The sequence below is a fragment of the Mesoplodon densirostris genome, chromosome 7 (genome assembly GCF_025265405.1).
Source record: "Mesoplodon densirostris isolate mMesDen1 chromosome 7, mMesDen1 primary haplotype, whole genome shotgun sequence".
In the NCBI taxonomy this organism is placed as follows: Eukaryota; Metazoa; Chordata; class Mammalia; order Artiodactyla; family Ziphiidae; genus Mesoplodon; species Mesoplodon densirostris.
The window spans coordinates 58,808,849-58,833,474 of NC_082667.1; the positions used below are offsets into that span (position 1 = coordinate 58,808,849).

The 24,626-nt window shown below is 39.5% G+C and overlaps 2 protein-coding genes across 4 annotated transcripts in view; one reads left to right on the top strand and one right to left on the bottom strand.

Moving 5' to 3' along the window:
• PPME1 (protein phosphatase methylesterase 1) overlaps positions 1-4,764 on the bottom strand; it is a 92,446-nt gene extending 87,682 nt beyond the window's left edge. The window contains exon 1 of one of the 3 annotated variants that reach the window (XM_060103261.1): positions 4,530-4,764. In XM_060103261.1, coding sequence (XP_059959244.1) covers positions 4,530-4,630 — 101 coding nt within the window. In that variant the 5' untranslated portion in view covers positions 4,631-4,764. The remainder of the gene's footprint in view (positions 1-4,529) is intronic. The other 2 variants (XM_060103259.1, XM_060103260.1) reach the window with 2 other exon arrangements.
• A 292-nt stretch (positions 4,765-5,056) lies between these two features.
• C2CD3 (C2 domain containing 3 centriole elongation regulator) overlaps positions 5,057-24,626 on the top strand; it is a 130,947-nt gene continuing 111,377 nt past the window's right edge. The window contains exons 1-5 of the mRNA XM_060103271.1: positions 5,057-5,301; positions 7,725-7,994; positions 10,573-10,730; positions 17,396-17,619; positions 18,223-18,470. Coding sequence (XP_059959254.1) covers positions 5,247-5,301; positions 7,725-7,994; positions 10,573-10,730; positions 17,396-17,619; positions 18,223-18,470 — 955 coding nt within the window. The 5' untranslated portion in view covers positions 5,057-5,246. The remainder of the gene's footprint in view (positions 5,302-7,724; positions 7,995-10,572; positions 10,731-17,395; positions 17,620-18,222; positions 18,471-24,626) is intronic.

The following is a 24,626-nucleotide window of genomic DNA, read 5'->3' on the forward strand; positions in this document are numbered from 1 at the left end:
TGAACATTTGAGTTTCCTCATTAAGAGAAAATATTAACCCTTGCCCTAACTTACCTCATGGAATAATACAAAAAAGCACTAATATATGTCAGTTAAAGCACTATAAAAATGTAAGAGATAATTATAGAAACAGAGTACTATTGATGAACCAAAAACATGTTGAAAAATGGTCAAATGATTTTAATAACTTATAGTCTCTCAAATGGTAATGGAATGTACTAAAGTAGTGATTTTAAAAACACCCTCAACAAAAATAAACAAATGGGACCTAATGAAACTTCAAAGCTTTTGCACAGCAAAGGAAACCATAAACAAGACGAAAAGACAACCCTCAGAATGGGAGAAAATATTTGCAAACGAGTCAATGGACAAAGGATTAATCTCCAAAATGTATAAACAGCTCATGCAGCTCAATATTAAAGAAACAAACAACTCAATCCAAAAATGGGCAGAAGACCTAAATAGACATTTCTCCAAAGAAGACATACAGATGGCCAAGAAGCACATGAAAAGCTGCTCAACATCACTAATTATTAGAGAAATGAAAATCAAAACTACAATGAGGTATCACCTCACACCAGTTAGAATGGGCATCATCAGAAAATCTACAAACAACAAATGCTGGAGAGGGTGTGGAGAAAAGGGAACCCTCTTGCACTGTTGGTGGGAATGTAAATTGATACAGCCACTATGGAGAACAGTATGGAGGTTCCCTAAAAAACTAAAAATAGAATTACCATATGATCCAGCAATCCCAGAGAAAACCATAATTCAAAAAGATACATGCACCCCAATGTTCACTGCAGCACTATTTACCATAGCCAGGTCATGGAAGCAACCTAAATGCCCATCGACAGACGAATGGATAAAGAAGTTGTGGTACATATATATAATGGAATATTACTCAGCCATAAAAAGGAACGAAATTGGGTCATTTGCTGAGACGTGGATGGATCATGAGACTGTCATACAGAGTGAAGTAAGTCAGAAAGAGAAAAACAAATGATGTATATTAACGCATTTATGTGGAACCTAGAAAAATGGTACAGATGAACCGGTTTGCAGGGCAGAAGGTGAGACACAGATGTAGAGAACAAACGTATGGAAACCAAGTGGGGAAAGTCGCAGGTGGGGATAGTGGTATGATGAATTGGGCGATTGGGACTGACATGTATACACTGATGTGTATAAAACTGATGACTAATAAGAACCTGTTGTATAAAAAATAAATAAAATTAAATTTAAAAATTAAAAAATATATTAAAAAATAAAATAAAATAAAAACACCCTCAAGCACACCAGGTGTTATAGACTGAAAGTCTGTGCCCCCCAAAATTCACTTTAAATCCTAATCTCCAATAACCTCTACAGTATTTGAAGGTGGAGCCTTTGGGAGGTGATAAGGTCATGAGGGTGTAGCCTTCATAAATATGATTAGTACCCTTATAAAAGAGACCCCACAGCGCTCTCTTCTTCCTTCCCACATGTAAGGACACAGTGAGAAGACTGCCATCTATGAACCAAGAAGTGGTCCTCACCAGACATGGAATCTGCTGGTGCCTTGATCTTGGACTTCTCAGACTCTAGAACTCTTGAGAAAAAAAATATGGTATTTTTGTTATGGCAACCCTAACAGACTAATACCAGTTGCAAGTAGGGCTCTAAAATCAGAGTAGCTCCAAAAGCTTTAATTAAAAAGTTCAAAACCACTGTTTTGGGTAGCATCTACTGGCATCTATCAAGGAATAATAAAACCAGGATTTCAGGCCTTACCCGAGAAATAACATACATAAAGCTACTATCACAATGCCTGGCACATAGTACTCACTCAAAAAAAAAAAAGAAAAAAAAAGTAATTGTTATTATTGCTTTATCCAGCAATACTCTGGAATTACTAAATCCATTTGGAAAAACAAAACTATGGAAACTCAGGAAAAACCAAAAACTTAAAACCACCCTGAATATGCAAACACATCTAAATAAGGTTTACTGAAACTGAAGGCAAGAGATTATGAAAAATAGGTGAAAGAGTAAGTCATATAAGAAACTGTCAAAGGAACAGGTCCAACCTGAGAGTAAGAGATGGACTGGCGAGTGGAAAAGATAGAAAGAGTTAAAAAAAAAAAAAAAAAAGCAAGTGAGAAGAAGTTAGAAACAAAGAAGGATGATTTGAAATTGGTAGAAGTGAGACTTCATAAACCAGGACTGACTGAGGAAAAAGGAAGACTGAATCCTAGAGTATGTGCAAAGGAATAAGATACACAACTCAAATTAAGTATTGCCAATGATAACAACTATGAATCCAAAAAACACAATAGGTCTCAGAGACTCTCTTCCAGCTTTATGATTCTAGGGGAGGAGACAGTCTATATTATCATTAACATTAGGCTTACATGAGGCATGTCTATGTTCCAATAAGGAAGTAGAAAATAAAAATACAGGAAAGTAAGCTACTTGAGGACCACATAAAATTCACCAATATATGCTCTTCTCTTCACAGTACTATAAAGAAGCATTCTTCTAAAGAACTTTATCTTCCAGGATAAGCAGTTAACCTAAATTAAGAGGACCAAAGCATCTATTTAAAGAGGTTAAGTTACTAATAATCTAATCAGTAGATTTTATTTTTTCTTAGTATTTTTCTTCAGTTCTTCATCTTCAGAGAACTTCTGATAAAGTGAGAAGCTAAGCTCTAACTTATCTGAAGGATATATGGTTATTAAAAAGCTAGTATTTTAATATATATTTTAAAGAAGAGTGCTGGAATACTGAAAGATCAAAGTTTAGTTTAAGAAAGGTGGCAACTAAGATACATATCAGCAATAAACGTTACATTAATTTTATAGTCCAGGTTAATTTTCCCAAATAATCTCCTATGGATCAGCTTCCACATCCTCCTGAATCATGTTACAGTCCTACCTTTGTCTTCCAAAGCCAAAACGGTCTTCATTTTACCTTACATGTAGGCTTCTACCACCTCTTTGTATTGTGCATCCATCGACCTATCTTCACTTGTCAAGGTTTTCTCAGTTTTCTACTGTGTCTCATAGTCAGGTCTCCACTTCAATCCTTAGTTTCCTTCCCCAGTTTTTCCAACCATTCTCACCACCCCTCTGCTCCACTGTTTTAATTTACAGGATTCTCCTTTCTCTTCATTCCTAGGACCTGCTTTCACAGTATTGTATCTCCTATCTAAATCTCCTTTTCGATCAGTTTCTGTACATATTAATCTTCAGAACCTAAGGTTTTTCTTCTCTACTCCTTATTCCAAGAATGTCTACCAACCTATCTCTAGAATCCCAAACACACACTCTTGACTACCACATACCTAAGTATTTTTCCTACCCCTTTTCTCTTTTCAGTCACTAGCCTCCAGAATCCTGATACTACAAATACCCCTCAAAACCAACTGCCTGTTCAATTACCTCTGCCTTCTACTTCTCCCAGGTTCAACTCATTACACTCTCTCTCCTACACCTTAGCATCCCCCAACCTGGCCCAAGCCATTCAGCAACCTAAATTCCAAAAGCCAACACAGCTCCTCCCATTCCAGTAAACGATGGATTCCCTCAAAACATTTTAAGTGGCTCCTCTCAGTGTTTCATTAATTGAATCTTATCAGATCAGTACATAGCTTCCACCAGACCTATTTGCCCAGCAAAAATCAACTTCCCAAATCTTCCTCTTTAAGCTTCCCAGACCTTACCTCTGCAGCACGCCATTCACTAGACCCTATTCCTAGTCATTTCTCAACCTCTGGAGCCCATGGTTACTCTCTAAGCCCCTCAGCCCTCTCCCTCCTCACTCCTCCCTTTATTCCCTACCCTCACTTCTCAGCACATCCCTAACAGTCTTCTTGGCTGTGTTCTCCATCTTACCTTAGGCCTGTTCCCCACACTTTCTCAGTACCCCTTAAGAGACTTAATCTCTAAGTCACTCCCTCACTCCCAGAATCTGCCTCTTACACCCCTAGATACTCTCTCTAGAACCTTCTGCTCCCTGGTTGTCTTTTCCGCTCCACCCCTGCCTCAGGTGTTCTCTGTTTCCCACAGCTTTTTTCTATTATCTAGTTCTCAGAGAAACTAGAAAAAGATTTACTCCTCCCAAATCTTTTCCGAGTTCTTCTCCTAATTCCCCTCAACTTTTCTTTCCGTCGTTTCCCATTTCCCTCAACCATCCCTGGCAGATTTCCCCTCCACCTTTGTCACCGTTCTTCTCCCTTTTCTCAAACCTCCTCCACCCCTTCTTCTGGAGGTGCCTCCTACATATCTTAAACTATCCTCTCAGCTTCCTCAATCTTTGCCTCATTCCCTTCTCCCTCCAATACTATTTATTCTCCAATTTCCACTGACTTGGCGCCTCCCCTAGTCCCCAGATCTGCCTTCTACTTCATCTAAACGTCTCCAGGCCGCCGCCAACATTCTCTCCTATCCTTAGCCTCCCTTGACGTGCCGCTCTAAACGCCCAGAGACACCATTCTCCAATGGCCGGGGCCTGGCCTCTAGGGAGAAGGGGTACGGGTTACGTACCCCATTCGCATCTTGGCTCCGCTCTGACTGCTCCCGCTGCCGGGCAGAGGAGGGCGAGGGGGCAGGCGGCCGAGGTGCATGCTCTTCTCGAGGGCCGACATGAAGGGAAGGCCGCAGGCAGTCGAACAGTAGCCGAAGCTTCGTCCCACGCTAAGTGCGGCCCAACCGGTCACACAGCTCGCTCCCCTAGCGACGCCCCGTCGCCTTTGGATAGCACCCAGCTACCAGCAGCACCGCCCACCGGCTCCGTAAACTCCACCCCCTCGCCCCAGTGCTTCCACCGGAAGTGCGCACCAGCCTCCACAAAGGGAGCTGGGTAACGGAGTTTCTGATCCCTCAGACCCCAAGCGGAGAACTCGACGACCCTCGCCGGAAAGAGAAGCGTTACTGAAGGCAATGCACCCTGGGCAATGGAGTCCTCAAAGGGCTTATCCCTTTGCGCTTGCGCAGCTGGAGGAGACCGCGTCCAACCCGCAGAGGTACTGTAGCAAAGCGTCCTGGGTGTTGTAGTCTATTGGAGGGAAGGCGTCTTGGCGCCTTCCTTTCTCATGGCTTCCTAGAGGCTGTTAAAGGAAGAGCCGCTTTCTTCCTGCCTCCCAAGCTGCCCAGCGGCGCCGGTTGCCGGGGAACGCCAGCGCCTTGGGAAGGGATGGCGGGAGGGTACCGCTTAAGTGCTGTGGCCGGAGTTGAGTTGGTGAAGAAGAGCTGGGGCTCGTCATGAAACAACGGAAAGCCCAGGGGCCTGGGGGCGGCGGTAGCCGCAAGAAGAGAGGTAATATGAGCGACCAAAGGTTGAGGAAAGCGGAGTTGGGCGGAGTTGGGGGAGCAGGACGCGAAGCATTCTAGGGAGACCTCCCACAGCCGCCTGTTAAAAGAAAAAAAAAAAAAAAAAAAAAAAGAGGGATTGAGAAGGGAGAAGAACCAGGGAATCAGAAGGTTAAAAGAGAGGTCAATTGGCCTTCCCGCGAATGGAAAGGATATAGGGGCTGGCGTAGGGGGCAAAGTGGGTGAATAAATGGGACGAAGTGAGGGCTAAAAGGGGACCCTTCCAGAGGAAGGGAACAAAAAAATTGTAGGAATGTTTTGTTTTGGTTTTACTTTTTTAAAAATTGAGGTATAATTGACATATAACATTATGTTAGTTTCAGGTGTACAACATAATGTTTGTATATATTTCGAAATTATTACCACATGTCTAATTAGCATCCACATCATACATAGTTACATTTTTTTTCTTGTGAAGAGAACTTTTAACATCTACTCTTCAGCAACTTTCAAATATACAGTACACTATCATTAACTGTAGTCACTGTGCTGTACTTTAAATCCCCATGACTTAGGGGTGTTTTTGATAAAAGTTAAATGTGTGGGGACGGGAGGGGGGAGGTATAGCTTTGCAGGTCCACATAGAACTGGAAGAAAAATAAGTTGGAGAGTATGTCAATAATCCTAATAGGCAAGGATCACGTTTTACACATTACTGAATCCCCAAGAACTAACACGAAGCAGGACTTAGTAAATGTTAATTGAATGACTGAAGCATGAGACAGTCATGAATCATGAAGGGCTACAGGTGGGAGTAGGGAAAAGATAGTTGTGGAGGAGAGAGGAAGAAAGACTGGGGAGTGACGGTGTGGTAGGGTTGAAGTGGGGTGGGGGGGTTAGGGCATGAAGATCTCTGAAGGATTTGAGATGATGGAAGAGTGTGTAGCAAGAGGACCTCATCAGGTTAGTCTGCTCAAAAAGAAGCAAGCTTATGAAGAGACCAGGGAAATGTGAGCTGCAGCAAGAACAGTCACCCTGGGAACCCAGGGCAGATCATGAAATGTAATGGAATCTCTACAGGGCTGCCTCAAAACAAAACAAAAACTGGGTGACTGCATTTTATAGTATAGGCAAAGAGGTATTAGGAATGGTGATAGTGCATTAGGCCATTGGATTGAGGACTAAAGTTACAGTCTGGGAATAAACCTTATCCAAACTGTTTAAAGATAACTAAGGCAGTTTTGAGGCAGTGCCTTTCCAGGAATGATGGGAGGATATGAAACAGAAGTGTGGAAGTGTTCAGTGCTGGTGCTGCCTATGTCAAACCAGTCAAGCATGTTTGGTTGATAGGAAGAAAATCAAAATAGAAATAACATAAGAATGTCCTTCTCATTATACCACGTGCATATACAGTAGTACTCATGTACACACCTGTGTATAATTTTTATATTGAAACTAGTTATCCATAACGATTATGGTGGGTCTTTTCTTCACTAAAGAAAGCAGAGAGGCTGTTCACTTTAGAAATCCAAAGAATTAGTTATATAAATTCCTGATCTGATAGACTCCAGTATATTTTTTTCTTGTGAGGCATGACCACTCCCCAGGGAAAAGTGAGAGGACTAGAAAGGTGTGTGTAATATTGGAATGACTTCTTAAATCTCCTCTAAGTCATGGTTAGAAGATACCGTGAATAGAAGACAATCAGGGTCATTAAAGGAAAGCTTTATAGAAAGCCATGATGAATTGCCTCATTTACATTTTATTATCTGTCTAAAAGCCATAAATATTATGAACCCAGCACTGTGCTAAAAGATAATGGCATAATCTGAAAATGATAGTTTCTGTCCTCATTGTGTGATATCAGCAGGAAGAAAAGACACAGTTTAAGGTGGTCTTTCTTGAAGTGCTGAGTTGTAAAGTGTAGACTTCATTTGAGAACTGATTGACAGGAGTTGTTGCTGTTTTATGTTTAGTGATGGTTTTAAAGTAAGAGAAGTAGGTAAAGATAACATATCTTAAAAACTGTGGACATTACAATAATCAGAACAACAGTACTTGGAAGAAAAATTTCAACTACTTCATAGATTTTTTTAAACCTGTATACTGTATCATTGTATTTGTATTTTTCATTTAATATCTTTCAGTTAAAGAGGAGTTTGTATTAGCATGTCTTAAGTTGGTATGTTCTTTACTTACAATAACCTGAATCAAATCCTGAATACTAACTAGTTGTCAGGGTGGCTTAAGTGACCAGATAGCTTATTCTATGGTCTGGTTTGCTAGTTACATCTCATGTATTAGAATAAATAGAATAAGCCTTCTCTTTGTAGAGATGAAAATGTTTGTGTGTTTTCATTCAAAAAGCAGATTATGTGTTTTCTGTATTTAGACTAAATTTCGACTTAGTATTCTTGGATTCCTCCACAGGTTTAAGTGACATTTCTCCATCTACAAGCCTACCACCCCTGGTTGAAGGCCAGCTACGCTGCTTTCTGAAACTTACTGTTAATAAAGTCATATGGAAGATTACAAAGCCTCCTGCTTGTGTACTTGTTCGAGTGAGATGGTGGGGAGAAACATCAGAAGGAACACTCTTTTGTCCCAGGGATGCATTGCAGACCGAACCAAAAGCTGTGAGAACAACTACACGTTATGCTATTCGCTGTGGTCCAAAGCAGTTTACCTCTTATCTAACAGGTATGCTTTTGTCTTATCATTTCAACTGTAGGCCTAATAAGAACCATGTGATTATGTTGTTAACAATAGGTTTTATTGTGTACTTAATATCTATGGCATTGTTAATTATTGAGGAGTCAAAGAGGTTTTATAATAGCCACCATTATTGAGAGTATGCTATGTGCTACTAGTTGATACATATTATTTCTAATCCTTAATAACCCTGCAAGATAGATATTTTCTCTGTTTTATAGACAATGAAACTGAGGTTCAGAGAAATAAAATGAATCCTCTATAAGGTTACATAGTTGACAAATGGCCCAACTCAGATATGAACCCACTTCTCTCTGACACCAAAACTCATGCACTTGTCACCACACCATGCTTCTTTAAGGAATAACTGTAGTCTCTACTCTGGGACTTACATTATGCTCAAGGAAAGATGATATAGATATAAAATTTACCAATAATACAAGATAATACATGCTAAATGCCAACTGAGTGGTTTAGTGAGTTAATAGTACAGGTTTTCAGAGAAGGGAGGATCCCTCTACTGGAACCAGGAGCCAAAATTTCTTCATTTCTGTTAAAGGAAAGCATTCTGAATGTACTGTGTTATTTCTCTATTCAGGTCAAGTTTTCATATAAACACGTTTTGGATGGTAGACTTATCAAATCAATTCAGTTCAAGTCAGTAAAAATTAAGCATTTATCATGTAAATATTGTTGGGCTAAGAATACCGGAGAGCCAGAGGTGAATTAAAGATTAACTGGGCTGCCCTGGTGGTGCAGTGGTTGAGAGTCCGCCTGCTGATGCAGGGGACACGGGTTCGTGCCCCGGTCCGGGAAGATCCCACATGCCATGGAGTGGCTGGGCCCGTGAGCCATGGCTGCTGAGCCTGCGTGGCCGGAGCCTGTGCTCCGCAACGGGAGAGGCCACAACAGTGAGAGGCCCGCGTACCACAAAAAAAAAAAAAAAAAAAAAGATTAACTTGTCCTTAAGTTTGCATTCTTTCAAGAGGAAAATTTTGAAAACATCAAAATATAAAGAAAAAAAGTTCAGTTATTCAAAAAATATGTATTGAACACTTTGCATGTGCTAGACGTGCTAGACACTGTGGAGATTACAAAAATGAATCAAAAAATTAATCAGAATGGTATCTAATTCTAACTAAATGCACAAAGAAGTTTAGTTACAATAGTAGGTAGAAAGTGATAAGAACTTTTTAAAGATACACAGAGATATTTCATTAAGAAAATAAATGAGACATGGGTGAGCCTGGCTGTTAGTAAATAACCAACATATGTTGGTACATTTCCCTTATTCTATATATGCACGTTATTTTATAGTCTGCAAAGCACTTTTACACCTATTAGCTCATAGAATTTTCAGAGAACTTGCATGATTAGGTAAGACAGGGATGGTGATATGTTAAGTAAGTTGCCTAAAGTCATATAACAACCATTAAGCAACTGCCATGTAAAAGGATACTGTGCTATGTGTTTTACTTGCAATACTCCCATTCCTCACACAGCCATGATATAGGTATTACGATGCCTATTTTATAGACAGCTGTGGCTTACAGAGAAGTAGCTTGTGAATGTTGGAGCCACAGCACAATCACAAATCTTCTAATTGTAAATCCAATACTCTTTTCACTACAGCATTGAACAAAGGGTGAAAATGAACCACTTTCTCAACTTTGGTAAGAAAATATTCAGAAGTCACACTGTCCTGAAATAATCTCAGATTGCATATGCATGCATTTTATTTCTCCTGCTGTAAATTAGGACCATGAAGGTGTTAAGTCTAAGCAACCAATTGACAAATACAGTTAGGGAGTTTATTTCCATTCCTTTTAGTTCTAAGTGCTCTCAGCCTTTCAGTGTTCCAGATATTATTGAGAAATAAGCAGTAAAATACTCCTGAGAGGCAGGAACCAACCCATGCATCTATACAAGAGAAGCCCTTTGTCCAGTTCAAAACTAGAAATGGTGAGAATTTAAAAACTGAGAATTTTTTTCTTTTTTTTTTTTTTGCGGTACGCCGGCCTCTCACTGCTGCGGCCTCTCCCGTTGTGGAGCACAGGCTCCGGACGCGCAGGCTCAGTGGCCATGGCTCACGGGCCTAGCCGCTCCGCGGCATGTGGGATCTTCCCAGACCAGGGCACGAATCCGTGTCCCCTGCATCGGCAGGCGGACTCTCAACCACTGCGCCACCAGGGAAACCCGAGAATTTTTTTATTGTTGCTTTTTTATTTCAAAACTAAAGTCTGAGTCCTTGCCAAATATGTAAAATATATATATATACTCTCTTAAAGGTATTTTCCTTATCAAATACTTGATATTCTAAATATTTTTATGTAATTTTTTTCTCCATTCGAGTTATTTGTCATTGCTCTTCTCTAAAACTTTGTTGTTCTTTTGATCTTGGGTTCACTCTTCCCCACCCCCTGAATGATATGGTAAGTGCATAGTTTATTTGAAAATAAAATGATTCTTTTAAGTAAAAAAATTTTGTAATGTATATTACTCTTCCCACTTCCAAAAAAAAAGTAAATGAAAAATGTCTGCCTATGTTGTAATTGTTTCTGATTAGATATGGCTGTGCTGGTGCTGGAAGTAATCACCAAACTTGAACATCTTCCGGTTGGTAGAGTTCAGATCAGTGGACTAGCCCAGCTTTCTCCAACCCATCACATCAATGGATTTTTTACCATTGTTTCACCAACATCTAAGAAACTTGGAGAACTCCAGGTAAAAATATTATAATTATCTGCTACATAGAATAAAACTTTGGGGGCACAAATAGTTGAGTCTGTTTGTAGAATGGGTAGGTACGTGACTCCCACATACCATGCAAATTCCCACTTCATGCTTTTGTTCATGTTTTTACCCAGACTGTCATGTACTTATTTCTCACTTATCCATATCCTCTTAGTTCTTTGCTGCCCATCTCAAGTTCCAAGAGACCTTCGCAGCTCCTACTGCACTCATTCTTCTCGGTACTTTTTATTAAATTCAGAATAACATGAATTACATAATCATTGTTCAGTTATAATCCTACATAGTCTCCAAAATTTTGTATTTGTAGTTTCCCTTTAATTTCCCTTCCTTTTAGTTTCTAGATTCCCTGGGAGACAGGACAGTGTTTTCTACTTTCTTTGTTTTTCCCACAGCTCCTAACATAGTGCCAAGCAGTGATGGCTTGTTTGACTCATTTAAGTAGTATCTTAAATGAGTCAATAGACTACAATTTTAATATTGTTGAATACACTGTTTTCATTTTTTCAGTATTAGAAGTGCATCTCCATAACCAGTTGTTGATTGTTCATTCATTGATTCAGCCTACATTTTTTTGATATGCTGTTATGTGCCACTAACTTAAGATACAAAGGTAAGAGATGGGCCTTTCAGTTAGTTTTCCAAAGTCAGGTAGGAGGAAATAGAAGAGAGTAACAAGTAGAATGCAGTGTGATACTGATACACATATATTATAGATATGTACAGGATGGTGGGAAAGAACATAGAAGGGTCTCTTTCTGAGGGAGACTCTGGGAATTCTTCCTAGAGAATTCTGAATATTCAAATCCTTAAGAAATTTATAGCTTGTCAAATGTATTCTAAAATATGTATAGAAATTTAGGCAGGTATTTAAGAAAACAGTTCAAAAAAGATGAGGAAAGAACATATAACATTACCAGATGTAAGAACCTATTATAAAACCACAAGCACATAATTGTCAAAGGAAGAGAATAAAGTCCAGAAATAGATTTAACTAAGTAAAAGAACTGAACATTTTCTATATTCTATTTATCATATTTTTATTTATAATATATTGAAAGATAGTGGCACCTTATGGTGGTAACTTCATGGAAAAATGGGACTGGTTTACTCCTCCTTTTCTGATAATGGCACAGATTTGCATTAGACCTGCAAAAACAGTTTGGCATTATGTTTCAAGAGCCATAATAATTATCATATATACCTCAATAATTCTACCCCTGGGGTCTTATATTAAGGAAATACCATAAAAAGAGAGGAAAGTTATATGCTTTGGACTGGTTATGGAAATGCACTTTTTTTTTTTTTTTTGCGGTACACGGGCCTCTCACTGTTGTGGCCTCTCCCGTTGCGGAGCACAGGCTCCGGACACGCAGGCTCAGCAGCCATGGCTCACGGGCCCAGCCGCTCCGTGGCATGTGGGATCTTCCCGGACCAGGGCACGAACCCGTGTCCCCTGCATCGGCAGGCGGGCTCTCAACCACTGCGCCACCAGGGAAGTCCTGGAAATGCATTTTTAATATTGAAAAAATGAAAACAGTTTATTCAATGATATTTAAATCATCTATTAGTGGACTATTTTGTTTCCATAAAAGATAAAATTATATAGTTATGATTGTGTAGCAACATGGAAAATTATTTTGTATTGATGACAAAAGAGAATTAAAATTATACCCACATATATACATATGATTAATGACTGGGGAAAAAAAAACAAGGGAAAATAAAAACAGTTGGGGGCTTCTCTGGTGGCACAGTGGTTGAGAGTCCGCCTGCCGATGTAGGGGACACGGGTTCGTGCCCCGGTCCGGGAAGATCCCACATGCCACGAGGCGGCTGGGCCCGTGAGCCATGGCCGCTGAGCCTGCGCGTCCGGAGCCTGTCCTCCACAACGGGAGAGGCCACAACAGTGAGAGGACCACGTACTGCAAAAAAAAATAAATAAATAACAGTTGGAGTGTATAATTCTAGGTAGGTTTTTTCCCTATATAAAAAAATGAGATATGATTCATATGCCATAAAATTCACCCTTTTAAAGTATACAGTTCAGTATTTTTTAGTGTATTCACAAGATTGTACAACCATCACGATTATCTAATTCCAGAGCATTTTATCACCCCAAGAAGAAACACTATACCCATTAGTAGTCATTCCCCTTTTTACCTTTCCCCAACCCCTGGCAACCACTAATCTACCTTCTGTCTCTATATATTGCCTATTCTGGACATTTCAAATAAATGATGTAATATAATATGTGACCTTTTGTATCTGGCTTCTTTCAGTTGGCATAATGTTTTCAAGGTTCATCCATGTTGTAGCATGAATCAGTACTTTATTCCTTATTATAGCTAAATAATATTCCATTGTATGGATATATTATAGCACATGTTGTTTATCCATTCTTCAGTTGATGGACATTAGGACTGTTTCCACTTTCTGACTTTTATGAATAATGCTGCTATGAACATTTGCATACAAGTTTTTTGTGAACAGATGCTTTCAGTTCTCTTGGGTATATACTTAGGCGTAGAATTGTGGTCATGTGGTAAGTATGTTTAACTTTGAGGAACTACTGGACTGTTTTCTAAGGTGGTGCATCTTTTTCCCCCCTTTTTTAAATGTCAGTTGATACAATAATACTTGTATGTTTTTTATTTAAATGTCATTGGGTTCTTTAGAGAACTGTTTTAATAGAGCCTTGGAGACAGAGGTCAGATTTTGAAAGATTATGGAATAAGTAAATAAGTAGTAATTACAGTGAAGAAGTAGAAATAACAGTTAGAGATTTCTCTCTGTTTCCCACATAAATGGCAGCGAAGAGAGGGAGACGTAGTGTGACCTAATGGAAATAGCACAAGACTTGGACATGGAAAAACTGGTTATGAAAACATTTCTGGTGTTCATTTGTACTCTCTGAGCTTCAGTATCCTATTTTATAAGATGAAGATAATAACTTTTACCATACGGCATTGTTGTAGGAATTAAATGATATGAAAAAAATATGGAAGCACTTAACATGGTACTTAGGCACATGACAGGGACATGCCAAATTTACTTGAATTGGAGAGGAAAGTATTGATAGTGGGTAGCAGAATTGAGGCGTTTGTTGCTACTTTAGACGAGGAGTTGGCATACTTTGCCCAGTGGACTAAATCTGGCCTTCTAACTAAAAATGGTTTTTATATGTTTAAAGGGTCACTTTAAAAAAGAAGAATGTGCAATAAAGCCTAAAATATTTACCCTCTGCCCCTTTACAGAATGAGTTTGCTGAGCCTTTTTTAGAGTATAGGAGACCTGATTTGTTTTGTAGACCAAGAGAAAAGCAAGTGAAGAAAGATTTTGAAAATAAAAGGGGATAATTGAGCAAGTAATGTCATGAAGAGAATTAGATGGGAATGAATTTCTATTAAGAACACAACTGATAGTGGTTACCTTTGGAATGGAGGAATTATAACAAGGAGGGAAAGAGGAGAAACATTTGAGATGGATAACATTGAAGGAATTCATGCTGATAACTTTTTTAGCAACATTTATTTTTTTGGCCACACCACATTGCTTTTGGGATCTTAGTTCCCCGACCAGGGATTGAACCCCAGGCCCTTGGCAGTGAGAGCACGGAGTCCTAACCACTCGACCACCAGGGAATTCCCATTAGCAACACTTATTATATGCATGCCTACCACATGTTAGGCACTACATGTTTTATTTCATTTAATTTTTTTGTTTTTATTAAATAGAGATAGATATGCAAAAGAATATCTTAGATGTATAAGATATAAAAATAACCATACAGTGAACACCGATTGGCTCCTCAACTAGGTTAAGAAATGTTAATAGGAAAAAAAGAAATATTAATAGAATAACGGAAAGAAGCCAGGTTTAGAGATTCATCCATATTACTTTGTGTATCAGTAATTCCCTTTTGCAGAGTTGTGTTCCATTGTATGGATATTACACAATTTTCATCCATTTGCCTTGGATGAAACCAGGCAGATATCCTTGCCTTGTTCTTGTTCTTGGGAGGAAAGCATTTGGTCTTTTCACTATTAAATATGGTATTAGATGCAGGTTTTTCATAGATGCCCTTTATCATTGAGAAAGTCCAAGTTTTCTGAGAGATTTGATCATAAATGAGTATTGAATTTTATCAAATTCAACTGTTGCTAGAGGTTAGAGGTGAGAAGAAGGCATGACTACAAAGGGAGTTTTTGGGGGGTGATGGAAGTGTTCCATATCTTAATTATGGTGGTGGTTACATGGACCTAAACATAGATTACAATTCATAGAAGTGTATATTTACAAAAATGTCCCTTTTAGGGCCTCCCTGGTGGCGCAGTGGTTGAGAGTCCGCCTGCCGATGCAGGGGACACGGGTTCGTGCCCTGATCCCGGAGGATCCCACATGCCGCGGAGCGGCTGGGCCCGCGAGCCATGGCCGCGGGGCCTGTGTGTCCGGAGCCTGTGCTCCGCAGCGGGAGAGGCCACAGCAGTGAGAGGCCCGCGTACAGCAAAAAAAAAAAAAAAAAAATGTCCCTTTTACTATGTTAATTTTTTTTTAATGTAGCAGATTAAATGTGATGATAAACAGAAGTTGTCCCTCTACCTCTTGTTGGGACATGGCTGGGGACTTTGCAAACTGGAGCACATACCCTGACTAAAGCCACTAGTCTACTCCAGCTAATTTTTGCCACAATGGGATGGAAACCCAGCATTGCTGGATCTTCTGATTTTTCAAGAGAAGCCAGAAATTCAAATTTTTACATAAAATCTGTTTTCTTAATCACTGTTAAATAATTTTGAAATCTTTTAAAATGCTATATTGACCAGCATAAGTCTGAAAAATAGACATACTAATATGTTCTCTCCAATGTCAGATGTCATAAATGTAGTAGATAATCCCAGAACTCACCATTTTATATTAAAATTACTTCTTTTTAAATTCCCCTACAAGATACTCTGATCCTTTGGGTCAGGTTCCATGTTTTATTCATCTCTTTGCCCCAGGCAGGTAGCACAGAGCCTGGCACTGAACTAGTATCAACAAATATTTGTTAATTGAACAAAGGAGTTAGGCCAGCACCTATATTTTGATTGTAAGGTGGGTGTGGCAGGTAACTGGACTTTCCTTTTCTTTCTCACTGGTAGTAAAGGCCTTTGAGTTGATTTGAGACTAGTTCAAATTTGCTTAGGGAAAAAGCAAAAGTCTGGCCAGCCAGCAGGTTATTGTTAAGGCCAGGGACGCAGCCTTTATTCTCAGTGTCTCCTTTGTTTCTAGAACAAAGTGGCAGTCTTTTGGCAAGTGATGAATGGCAAGGGACGATTTTCTGACACTTACATTTGGGCAGCCAGGATTTTATGTGATCCTCTTATAGCAGTGACTGCACAAAGTATTTATCCCACTGCATTCCAGTCATTTGTCTTTGTAGAAAATCTTAATGATGAATAGATTTAAAGGACTTTATACTACCTGGTTCATGAACAAAATTCTCCTCATCAAGACTCAAGTGTGTTTATTGAGTCTGTGCCTTGGCAGTTTTTCCACATAAATTATTCCATTGACCTTCCCAGAGACTTCTTAAAATATTTAACTGCAATCTTTCATTTTTGTCTTAGGCCATTCATCATTATGTGACTCTCTTTGGCTACTTGAACAATTCCTTCTGCTGTCTATGTCATTGTAACTGAACTTTCAACACTGCTCTTCTTTTCTTTTGGAGTACATTCTTCAATTTCTTCTCTAAAGTTTGGCTTTAGGCTCTGTTTTATTTTTTATTCCTACATTAGGCTTTTCTCCATTGGGCTTTTCAGAGACCTGGAAAGCTTTTTAGTAGAGTGCCTGAATTCAGAGGAGTTAGATGATAAAGGAAACTTCAAGTAATTACTTTTCATCTTAATGTTCCTCCCTCTTCACCCTGCCTCATCCCCAGCATAGAACTAGGGCCTTATTTTTCTCAAATAGCTAGCAATAAGGATGCAACAGGTGCTATGTCATTCTTTTATTTTTCAGACCATTAGTCATTATTATGCATACTTGTATACTAAGTGTATACTTACACTGATTAGTCTACAGAAAAATGAATAAGATAGTTCATGCCTTCAAGGAATTCATAATCTGATCAGGATAACAAATAAACTGGAAGTACAAATACCTCCTTTAAGCCTCTGCTTTTTTTTTCAATCTTCAAATTAGGATAATATACTTTCCTGACAGTTGTATCATCACATCAGCTTCTCTATGTGAAGAACGTAGCACAGTTTCTGGCCTATTGTGAAGTGTTCAATAAATGGTGGTTATATTAATGGATAGATACGAAGTAAGTAGAAACATGAAAAACGGAGTGGCCATAACATCTCTGCCTGGACACAAAGAAGTTTTCACAGAGGAAGTAACGCTGGAGGAAATTTGCACATGAAGGCATAAGGGAATGAAATATAAGGTACATTTAGAAAACTCTAAGTAATTGGTATATCCAGGAGAGAGAGATGGAGGAGGGGAACACAGTGAGAGATGAGGCTTCTGAGGTAGGCAGGAATTTGAACTAGATCCTATAAGGAACGGGGCCATTAATTTATATTAGAGTCTTAAAATTAATCAATGCTATAAAAAAAGACTTCTGATACATTACATGTTCCTTTCAGGTCTCACTTGCCCTGGAGCCTTTGTCAGAAACTTATGACAGCTACAATCCTCTTCCTACCACTGACATGACAGAAAATGTGCTTTTATCTGAACAAGGATTCAGAGAATATACTGAAGCAGGCAATACTCAGTTTCTGGTTCCATCAAGGCCTCAGAGGATCCCTACCACCAAAATTGATGGAAAAGAGTTAGCAGCCAACAGCAGTAGGTCAACCACTCCAAGGTAATTACCACACCTAATACCAGTCAGACTGTCTGCTAACTCCCAGTGTACTCATAATTTCGGTCTTTCATTTGTGGTTGTGTAAAAGGTTAAAGGTAGTCATTCATTCAGCAAATAAGTATTAAGTACTCACTATGTTCCTGGTCCAGTACCAGGTGCTAGGCATAGAAATTAATAAGACACAATTCCAATTTTTGAAGATTGCTCACAATCTAGTGAGGAGGCCAATATACAGATAAATAAGTATGTCTAAGTCACATAGAGATGCCATGATAAGTATACATGAAGGGAAAGAGGGAAAAGGCAGTGTTTTGTGAAATGGAATGAAGTAAGAGAAACAGATTTTGATTTTAAATAATTATCAGGTGTTTGCTTTGTGTCAGGCTCAGCACTGAGCTCTTTATTTCATTTTCTCACTTTAGCCACAACCATACAATGATAGGTAAAACATCTATTATTTATTTAATTTGGGAAATGAAAAACATATTTACAAAGTCTGAGCTACACTGCTATACACCACTGATCCACTTTCTTTCTCTGACAAAGTGGAATGTTACCATAATGGATAATATACTGCTGAAGTTCTCATTTATTTTAAAACAGGGGAAAGGACCACTTGTACTTTGCAGAGAACTCTGATACAATGAAGGACTCTTTCTTTGGACTACAGCACCATCTTAATTCAGGACAGAGTTTAGAGTCTATGACTCTGAAAGGCAAAGCCCCACAGAAGCAGATGTCCCTTCTCAACAGTTCTGAATTCCGGCCTCAAATTAGGACAGTTGCCAAGAGTCACAGTGACTCATGCATTCTTTCTTCAAACAACCCTCCTACCAAGGACCTTCTTTTAGGTATGTATATATCTGTGAACTGAGACTAAGCTATATTTATTGGGATTACTCTGCTCATTAGGCAACCTACAAAGAGAACCAAGACTTCTGTTTGAACTAAATAACCAAATAAAAGTGAGTATCTTACTAGAGTCCAGAATTTCTAACCATTTAAGGGCAGCTCTATTAAACCACTGAGTTTCTTCTAAATAATTACTGGGTACTTAGAATTTTAAGTTTAGGGAAGGAACCATTTAAAGTGAACCTGGGTATGGGAGGAAAGCCTTTATCATAGAAAAATATCAGTCCTGATTTTTTCCAAGATAATTCAAAACAAATAAGATTTTTGTCTCATCATCAGAATTTACTTATACCGTTGTGCAGAGACTAGTACTAAACCTGTTTCATATTCTGAAAACTGTTGGTTTCAGTGGGAACATTCAGTGCACAGAAACTGCTGATCTTACGCCTGGGTATTAAATGTGACTGACAGCCAAACAGAAGTAGAAAGGAGTCAGTTTACCTGTGTAAGGGCTTACACTGAAATTTAAAAAGGAAATAGGAATGAGGTTGTATTACCTCATTTTAGGTAGTGGTATTATATGAAAAGCAATTTTGGTACCTTATGTTACACTGTAATGGTCAACCATATATCTCTGTGACATCAAGAGCATGACATAAATTTGTCTCCATCCTTACAAGTAAAATTTCCAAAGTAGAATATCTGCAGCGTTAGTAGAAAACTCTTTTAAATTAAAACTACTTGGACCTCTGTGAGGTCATGATCCATAGACTTAGCAAGTCTTGCCTTATCTGTGGAGCTGGATGCGGGTAATGCGACCATTGTCTGATATCCATAGTTCATTTCCTCCAGGATGTTTCTTTCCTCAGATTGTGTTACTCTGAACCATTTTATTTTTTTATTTACCAAAGTACTGTACTTGGCTATTTGCAGTGTTTTCAAAACCAAATGTTTCTTTTTGTGTGTTTTTAATCTTCAATACTTGGTGCAATAGAAGCTGCAATGATGTGCCACTTTATCTATGAAATGGAGTTTTGTATACCAATAAATTCTAGTTTAAAGACAAAAAAAAAACTACTTGGATACAAAATTTACGTTAGTAAGGATTTTTTTTTTTAATGAAGAAAGACATTGTGTTAATATTTTTTCAACTGAAATGTCTATGATCCCCTAGTTTAAAAAATATACTTGGGGGCTTCCCTGGTGGCGCAGTGGCTGGGAGTCCGCCTGCCGATGCAGGGGACACGGGTTCGTGCCCCGATCTGGGAGGATCCCACATGCCGCAGAGTGGCTGGCGTGCTGTGCGTCCGGAGCCTGTGCTCTGCAACGGGAGAAGCCACAACAGTGAGAGGCCCGTGTACTGCAAAAAAAAAAAAAAAAAAAAAAAAAAAAAAAAAAAAATATACTTGATTATGGTATGTTAATTTTATATTTTTTATTTATTTTTTTACTTTATTTTTTTTTTTGCATGCATTGGGTCTTCGTTGCTGCGCATGGGCTTTCCCTAGTCGCGGTGAGCAGGGGCTGCTCTTCATTGTGGTGCACAGTCTTCTCATTGCAGTGGCTTCTCTTGTTGCGGAGCATGGGCTCTAGGCGCGTGGGCTTCAGTAGTTGTGGCTGGCATGCTCTAGAGCGCAGGCTCAGTAGTTGTGGCACACAGGTTTAGTTGCTCTGTGGCATGTAGGATCTTCCCGGACCAGGAGTCAAACCCGTGTCCCGTGCATTGGCAGGCGGATTCTTAACCACTGCACCACCAGAGAAATCCCTATATTAATTTTAGACTTTAATGCAACCCTAGGCTACATTAACAAGAGAGAAAATTGTCTGACTATACTCACCACTTGTCATTCTCTCACCTGGAGTATTTTGTGTAGACATGGGCACCAGACTTTGATAAAATATTTGTTCACTCATTAAGCAGTTATTTATTCAGCACTTACTAAATGTCTGGCAGTCTTCTAGGTGTTAAGAATATAGCAGTTTAAATTTTTTTTTTAAAAAGGCACAAAATCCTCCCCTATATTCTAGACAGGAATACCAATGATAAACTAGGTAAGTAAGTATGTAGTGTTAGATAGTAATAATGTCAATGAGAAAAAAAATGAAGCAAGGAAGGAGAGAGGATAGAATGCTGTTTTATGTATGTTGGCAAAGGAAGGCTTCTTTCTTTAAAAATTTTTTTTATTTTTATAAATTTTTTTTTTTCACGGTACACGGGCCTCTCACTGTTGTGGCCTCTCCCGTTGTGCAGCACAGGCTCCGGACGCGCAGGCTCAGTGGCCATGGCTCATGGGCCTAGCTGCTCTGTGGCATGTGGGATCTTCCCAGACCAGGGCATAAACCCGTGTCCCCTGCATTGGCAGGCAGACTCTCAACCACTGCGCCACCAGGGAAGCCCTATAAATTTATTTTATTATTATTATTTTTTTTGCTTTTAACTTAAGTTATTGTTCTTTTTTTTTTTAACATCTTTATTGGAGTATAATTGCTTTACAATGGTGTATTAGTTTCTGCTTTATAACAAAGTGAATCAGTTATACATATACATATGTCCCCATATCTCTTCCCTCTTGCGTCTCCCTCCCTCCCACCCTCCCTATCCCACCCCTCTAGGTGGTCACAGAGCACCAAGCTGATCTCCCTGTGCTATGCGGCTGCTTCCCATTAGCTATCTATTTTACGTTTGGTAGTGTATATATGTCCATGCCACTCTCTCACTTTGTCCCAGCTTACCCTTCCCCCTCCCCATGTCCTCAAGTCCGTTCTCTAGTAGGTCTGTGTCTTTATTCCCGTCTTGCCCCTAGGTTCTTCATGACCATTTTTTTTTTTTAGATTCCATATATATGTGTTAGCATATAGTATTTGTTTTTCTCTTTCTGACTTACTTCACTCTGTATGACAGACTCTAGGTCCATCCACCTCACTAGAAATAACTCAATTTTGTTTCTTTTTATGGCTGAGTAATATTCCATTGTGTATATGTGCCACATCTTCCTTATCCATTCATCTGTCGGTGGACACTTAGGTTGCTTCCATGTCCTGGCTATTGTAAATAGAGCTGCAGTGAACATTGTGGTACATGACTCTTTTTTTTTTTTTTTTTTTTTGCGGTATGCGGGCCTCTCACTGTTGTGGCCTCCCCCGTTGCGGAGCACAGGCTCCGGACGCACAGGCTCCGGACGCGCAGGCTCAGCGGCCATGGCTCACGGGCCCAGCCGCTCCGCGGCATATGGGATCCTCCCAGACCGGGGCACGAACCCGTATCCCCTGCATCGGCAGGCGGACTCTCAACCACTTGCGCCACCAGGGAGGCCCCATGACTCTTTGAATTATGGTTTTCTTAGGGTATATGCCCAGTAGTGGGACTGCTGGGTCGTATGGTAGTTCTATTTTTAGTTTTTTAAGGAACCTCCATACTGTTCTCCATAGTGGCTATATCAATTTACATTCCCACCAACAGTGCAAGAGGGTTCCCTTTTCTCCACACCCTCTCCAGCATTTATTGTTTGTAGTTTTTTTGATGATGGCCATTCTGACCGGTGTGAGATGATATCTCATTGTAGTTTTGGTTTGCATTTCTCTAATGATTAATGATGTTGAGCATTCTTTCATGTGTTTGTTGGCAATCTGTATATCTTCTTTGGAGAAATGTCTATTAAGGTCTTCTGCCCATTTTTGGATTGGGTTGTTTGTTTTTTGTTATTGAGCTGCATGAGCTGCTTGTAAATTTTGGAGATTAATCCTTTGTCAGTTCCTTCATTGGCAAATATTTTCTCCCATTCTGAGGGTAGTCTTTTTGTCTTGTTCATGGTTTCCTTTGCTGTGCAAAAGCTTTTAAGTTTCATTAGGTCCCATTTGTTTATTTTTGTTTTTATTTCCATTTCTCTAGGAGGTGGGTCAAAAAGGATCTTGCTGTGATTTATGTCAAAGAGTGTTCTGCCTATGTTTTTCTCTATTATTGTCTGGCTGTACATTTAGGTCTTTAATCCATTTTGAGTTTATTTTTGTGTATGCTGTTAGGGAGTGTTCTAATTTCATTCTTTTACATGTAGCTGTCCAGTTTTCCCAGCACCACTTATTGAAGAGGCTGTCTTTTCTCCACTGTATATTCTTGCCTCCATTATCAAAGATAAGGTGACCATAGGTGTGTGGGTTTATCTCTGGGCTTTCTGTCCTGTTCCATTGATCTATATTTCTGTTTTTGTGCCAGTACCATACTGTCTTAATTACTGTAGCTTTGTAGTATAGTCTGAAGTCAGGGAGCCTGATTCCTCCAGCTCCGTTTTTCTTTCTCAAGATTGCTTTGGCTATTTGGGGTCTTTTGTGTTTCCATACAAATAGTGAAATTTTTTGTTTTAGTTCTGTGAAAAATGCCAGTGGTAGTTTGATAGGGATTGCATTGAATCTGTAGATTGCTTTGGGTAATATAGTCATTTTCACAATGTTGATTCTTCCAATCCAAGAACATGGTATGTCTCTCCATCTATTTGTATCATCTTTAATTTCTTCCATCAGTCTTATAATTTTCTGCATATAGGTCTTTTGTCTCCTCAGGTAGGTTTATTCCTAGATATTTTATTCTTTTTGTTGCAATGGTAAATGGGAGTTTTTAATTTTTAAAAAATTTTGTTGTTGTTGTTGTTTTTGCTGCATTGGGTCTCTGTGGCTGAGTGCTGGCTTTCTCTAGTTGCGGCGAGCGGGGGACTACTCTTTGCGGTGCATGGGCTTCTCATTGCAGTGCCTTCTCTTGTTTCAGAGCACAGGCTCTAGGGGCACAGGCTTCAGTAGTTGTGGCACATGGGCTCAGTAGTTGTGCCTCACGGGATCTAGAGCACAGGCTCAGTAGTTGCAGCGCATGGGCTTAGTTGCCCCGCGGTATATGGGATCTTCCCAGACCAGGGCTCAATCCCGTGTCCCCTGCATTGGCAGGCAGATTCTTAACCACTGTGCTCCAGGGAAGTCCCAAAGGAAGTCTTCTTTAAGAAGTTAATATTAAAGATCTGTAGAAGATGAGTTCCTTCTAAGGAGAGTCCCTAGACTGGGGAAGGGACCACCAAGAGATATTTATCCTCAAGGAAACAGCTACCATTTACTCACTGTTCATTACGTGCTACCTACTATGCCAAGTGCCTTATACACAAAAACCAAGTGAGGTTGGGATTGTTATCCCCATTTTAAAATGAAGACACAGGCTCATGGTTAGGGAGCTTCTGCCCTATCAAACGGGACACCTGCTTCTCAGCTCTAGTTCATCATTATCTTAAACTGTACAGCAAAGTCCTTTGCTTCATCCTACTGTAGTTTCTTTGTTTACCTAGGCCTGCTTTTTTTAAAAATCAAGACTATGCTGGCCAACTGTTCAAGCCAAATAAAATATGCCAGGTGCAACCCGTGGGCTGCCAATGTGCAAATCTCTTCCATAAGAGGTACTAGGATCATTGGGTTTAAAGATAAAACAAGACAGATTGTGACTCAGTCTGGGTTAATAGTTCTACCTTGCAAAAGTGAGAAGGGATAGCTTCAAGAGATAGTGAATTCTGTATCACTGGGAATGGTCAAGTATGGGCCGGATAACCTTGTCATGGGACTTTTACAGATGGGATTAAATTATCAAGTAGACAGATAGGATCTTTAAAGATCCCTTCCAACCACAAGACCGTGGAGCACTAAGATTAAGTGGGTCATTTTAGTAAGTAGGTCTAAAGCTAGTCATGGAGGTTTATAACAAATACATAAACCTAATTATCTTCCAGGTCTTTATTATACTGACATCATACCAGTAAGGGGGGTGCAGAGCTGAATTAGTCATCGAGCTAGAATTTATGAAACACTAACTACACATCCTGCTTATAAGAGTTGGTGGGTTTTTTGTTTTTGTTTTTATCTTTTTATTTTATATTCGAGTATAGCCAGTTAACAACGTTGTGATAGTTTCAGGTGCACAGCAAAGGAACTCAGCCATACATATACATGTATCTATTCTCCCCCAAACTCCCCTCCCATCCAGGCTGCCACATAACATTGAGCAGAGTTCCCTGTGCTATACAGTAGGTCCTTGTTGGTTATCCATTTTAAATATAGCAGTGTGTACATTTCAATCCCAAACTCCCTAACTCTCCCTTCTCCCTATCCCTACCCCCCCCCCCAGTAACCAT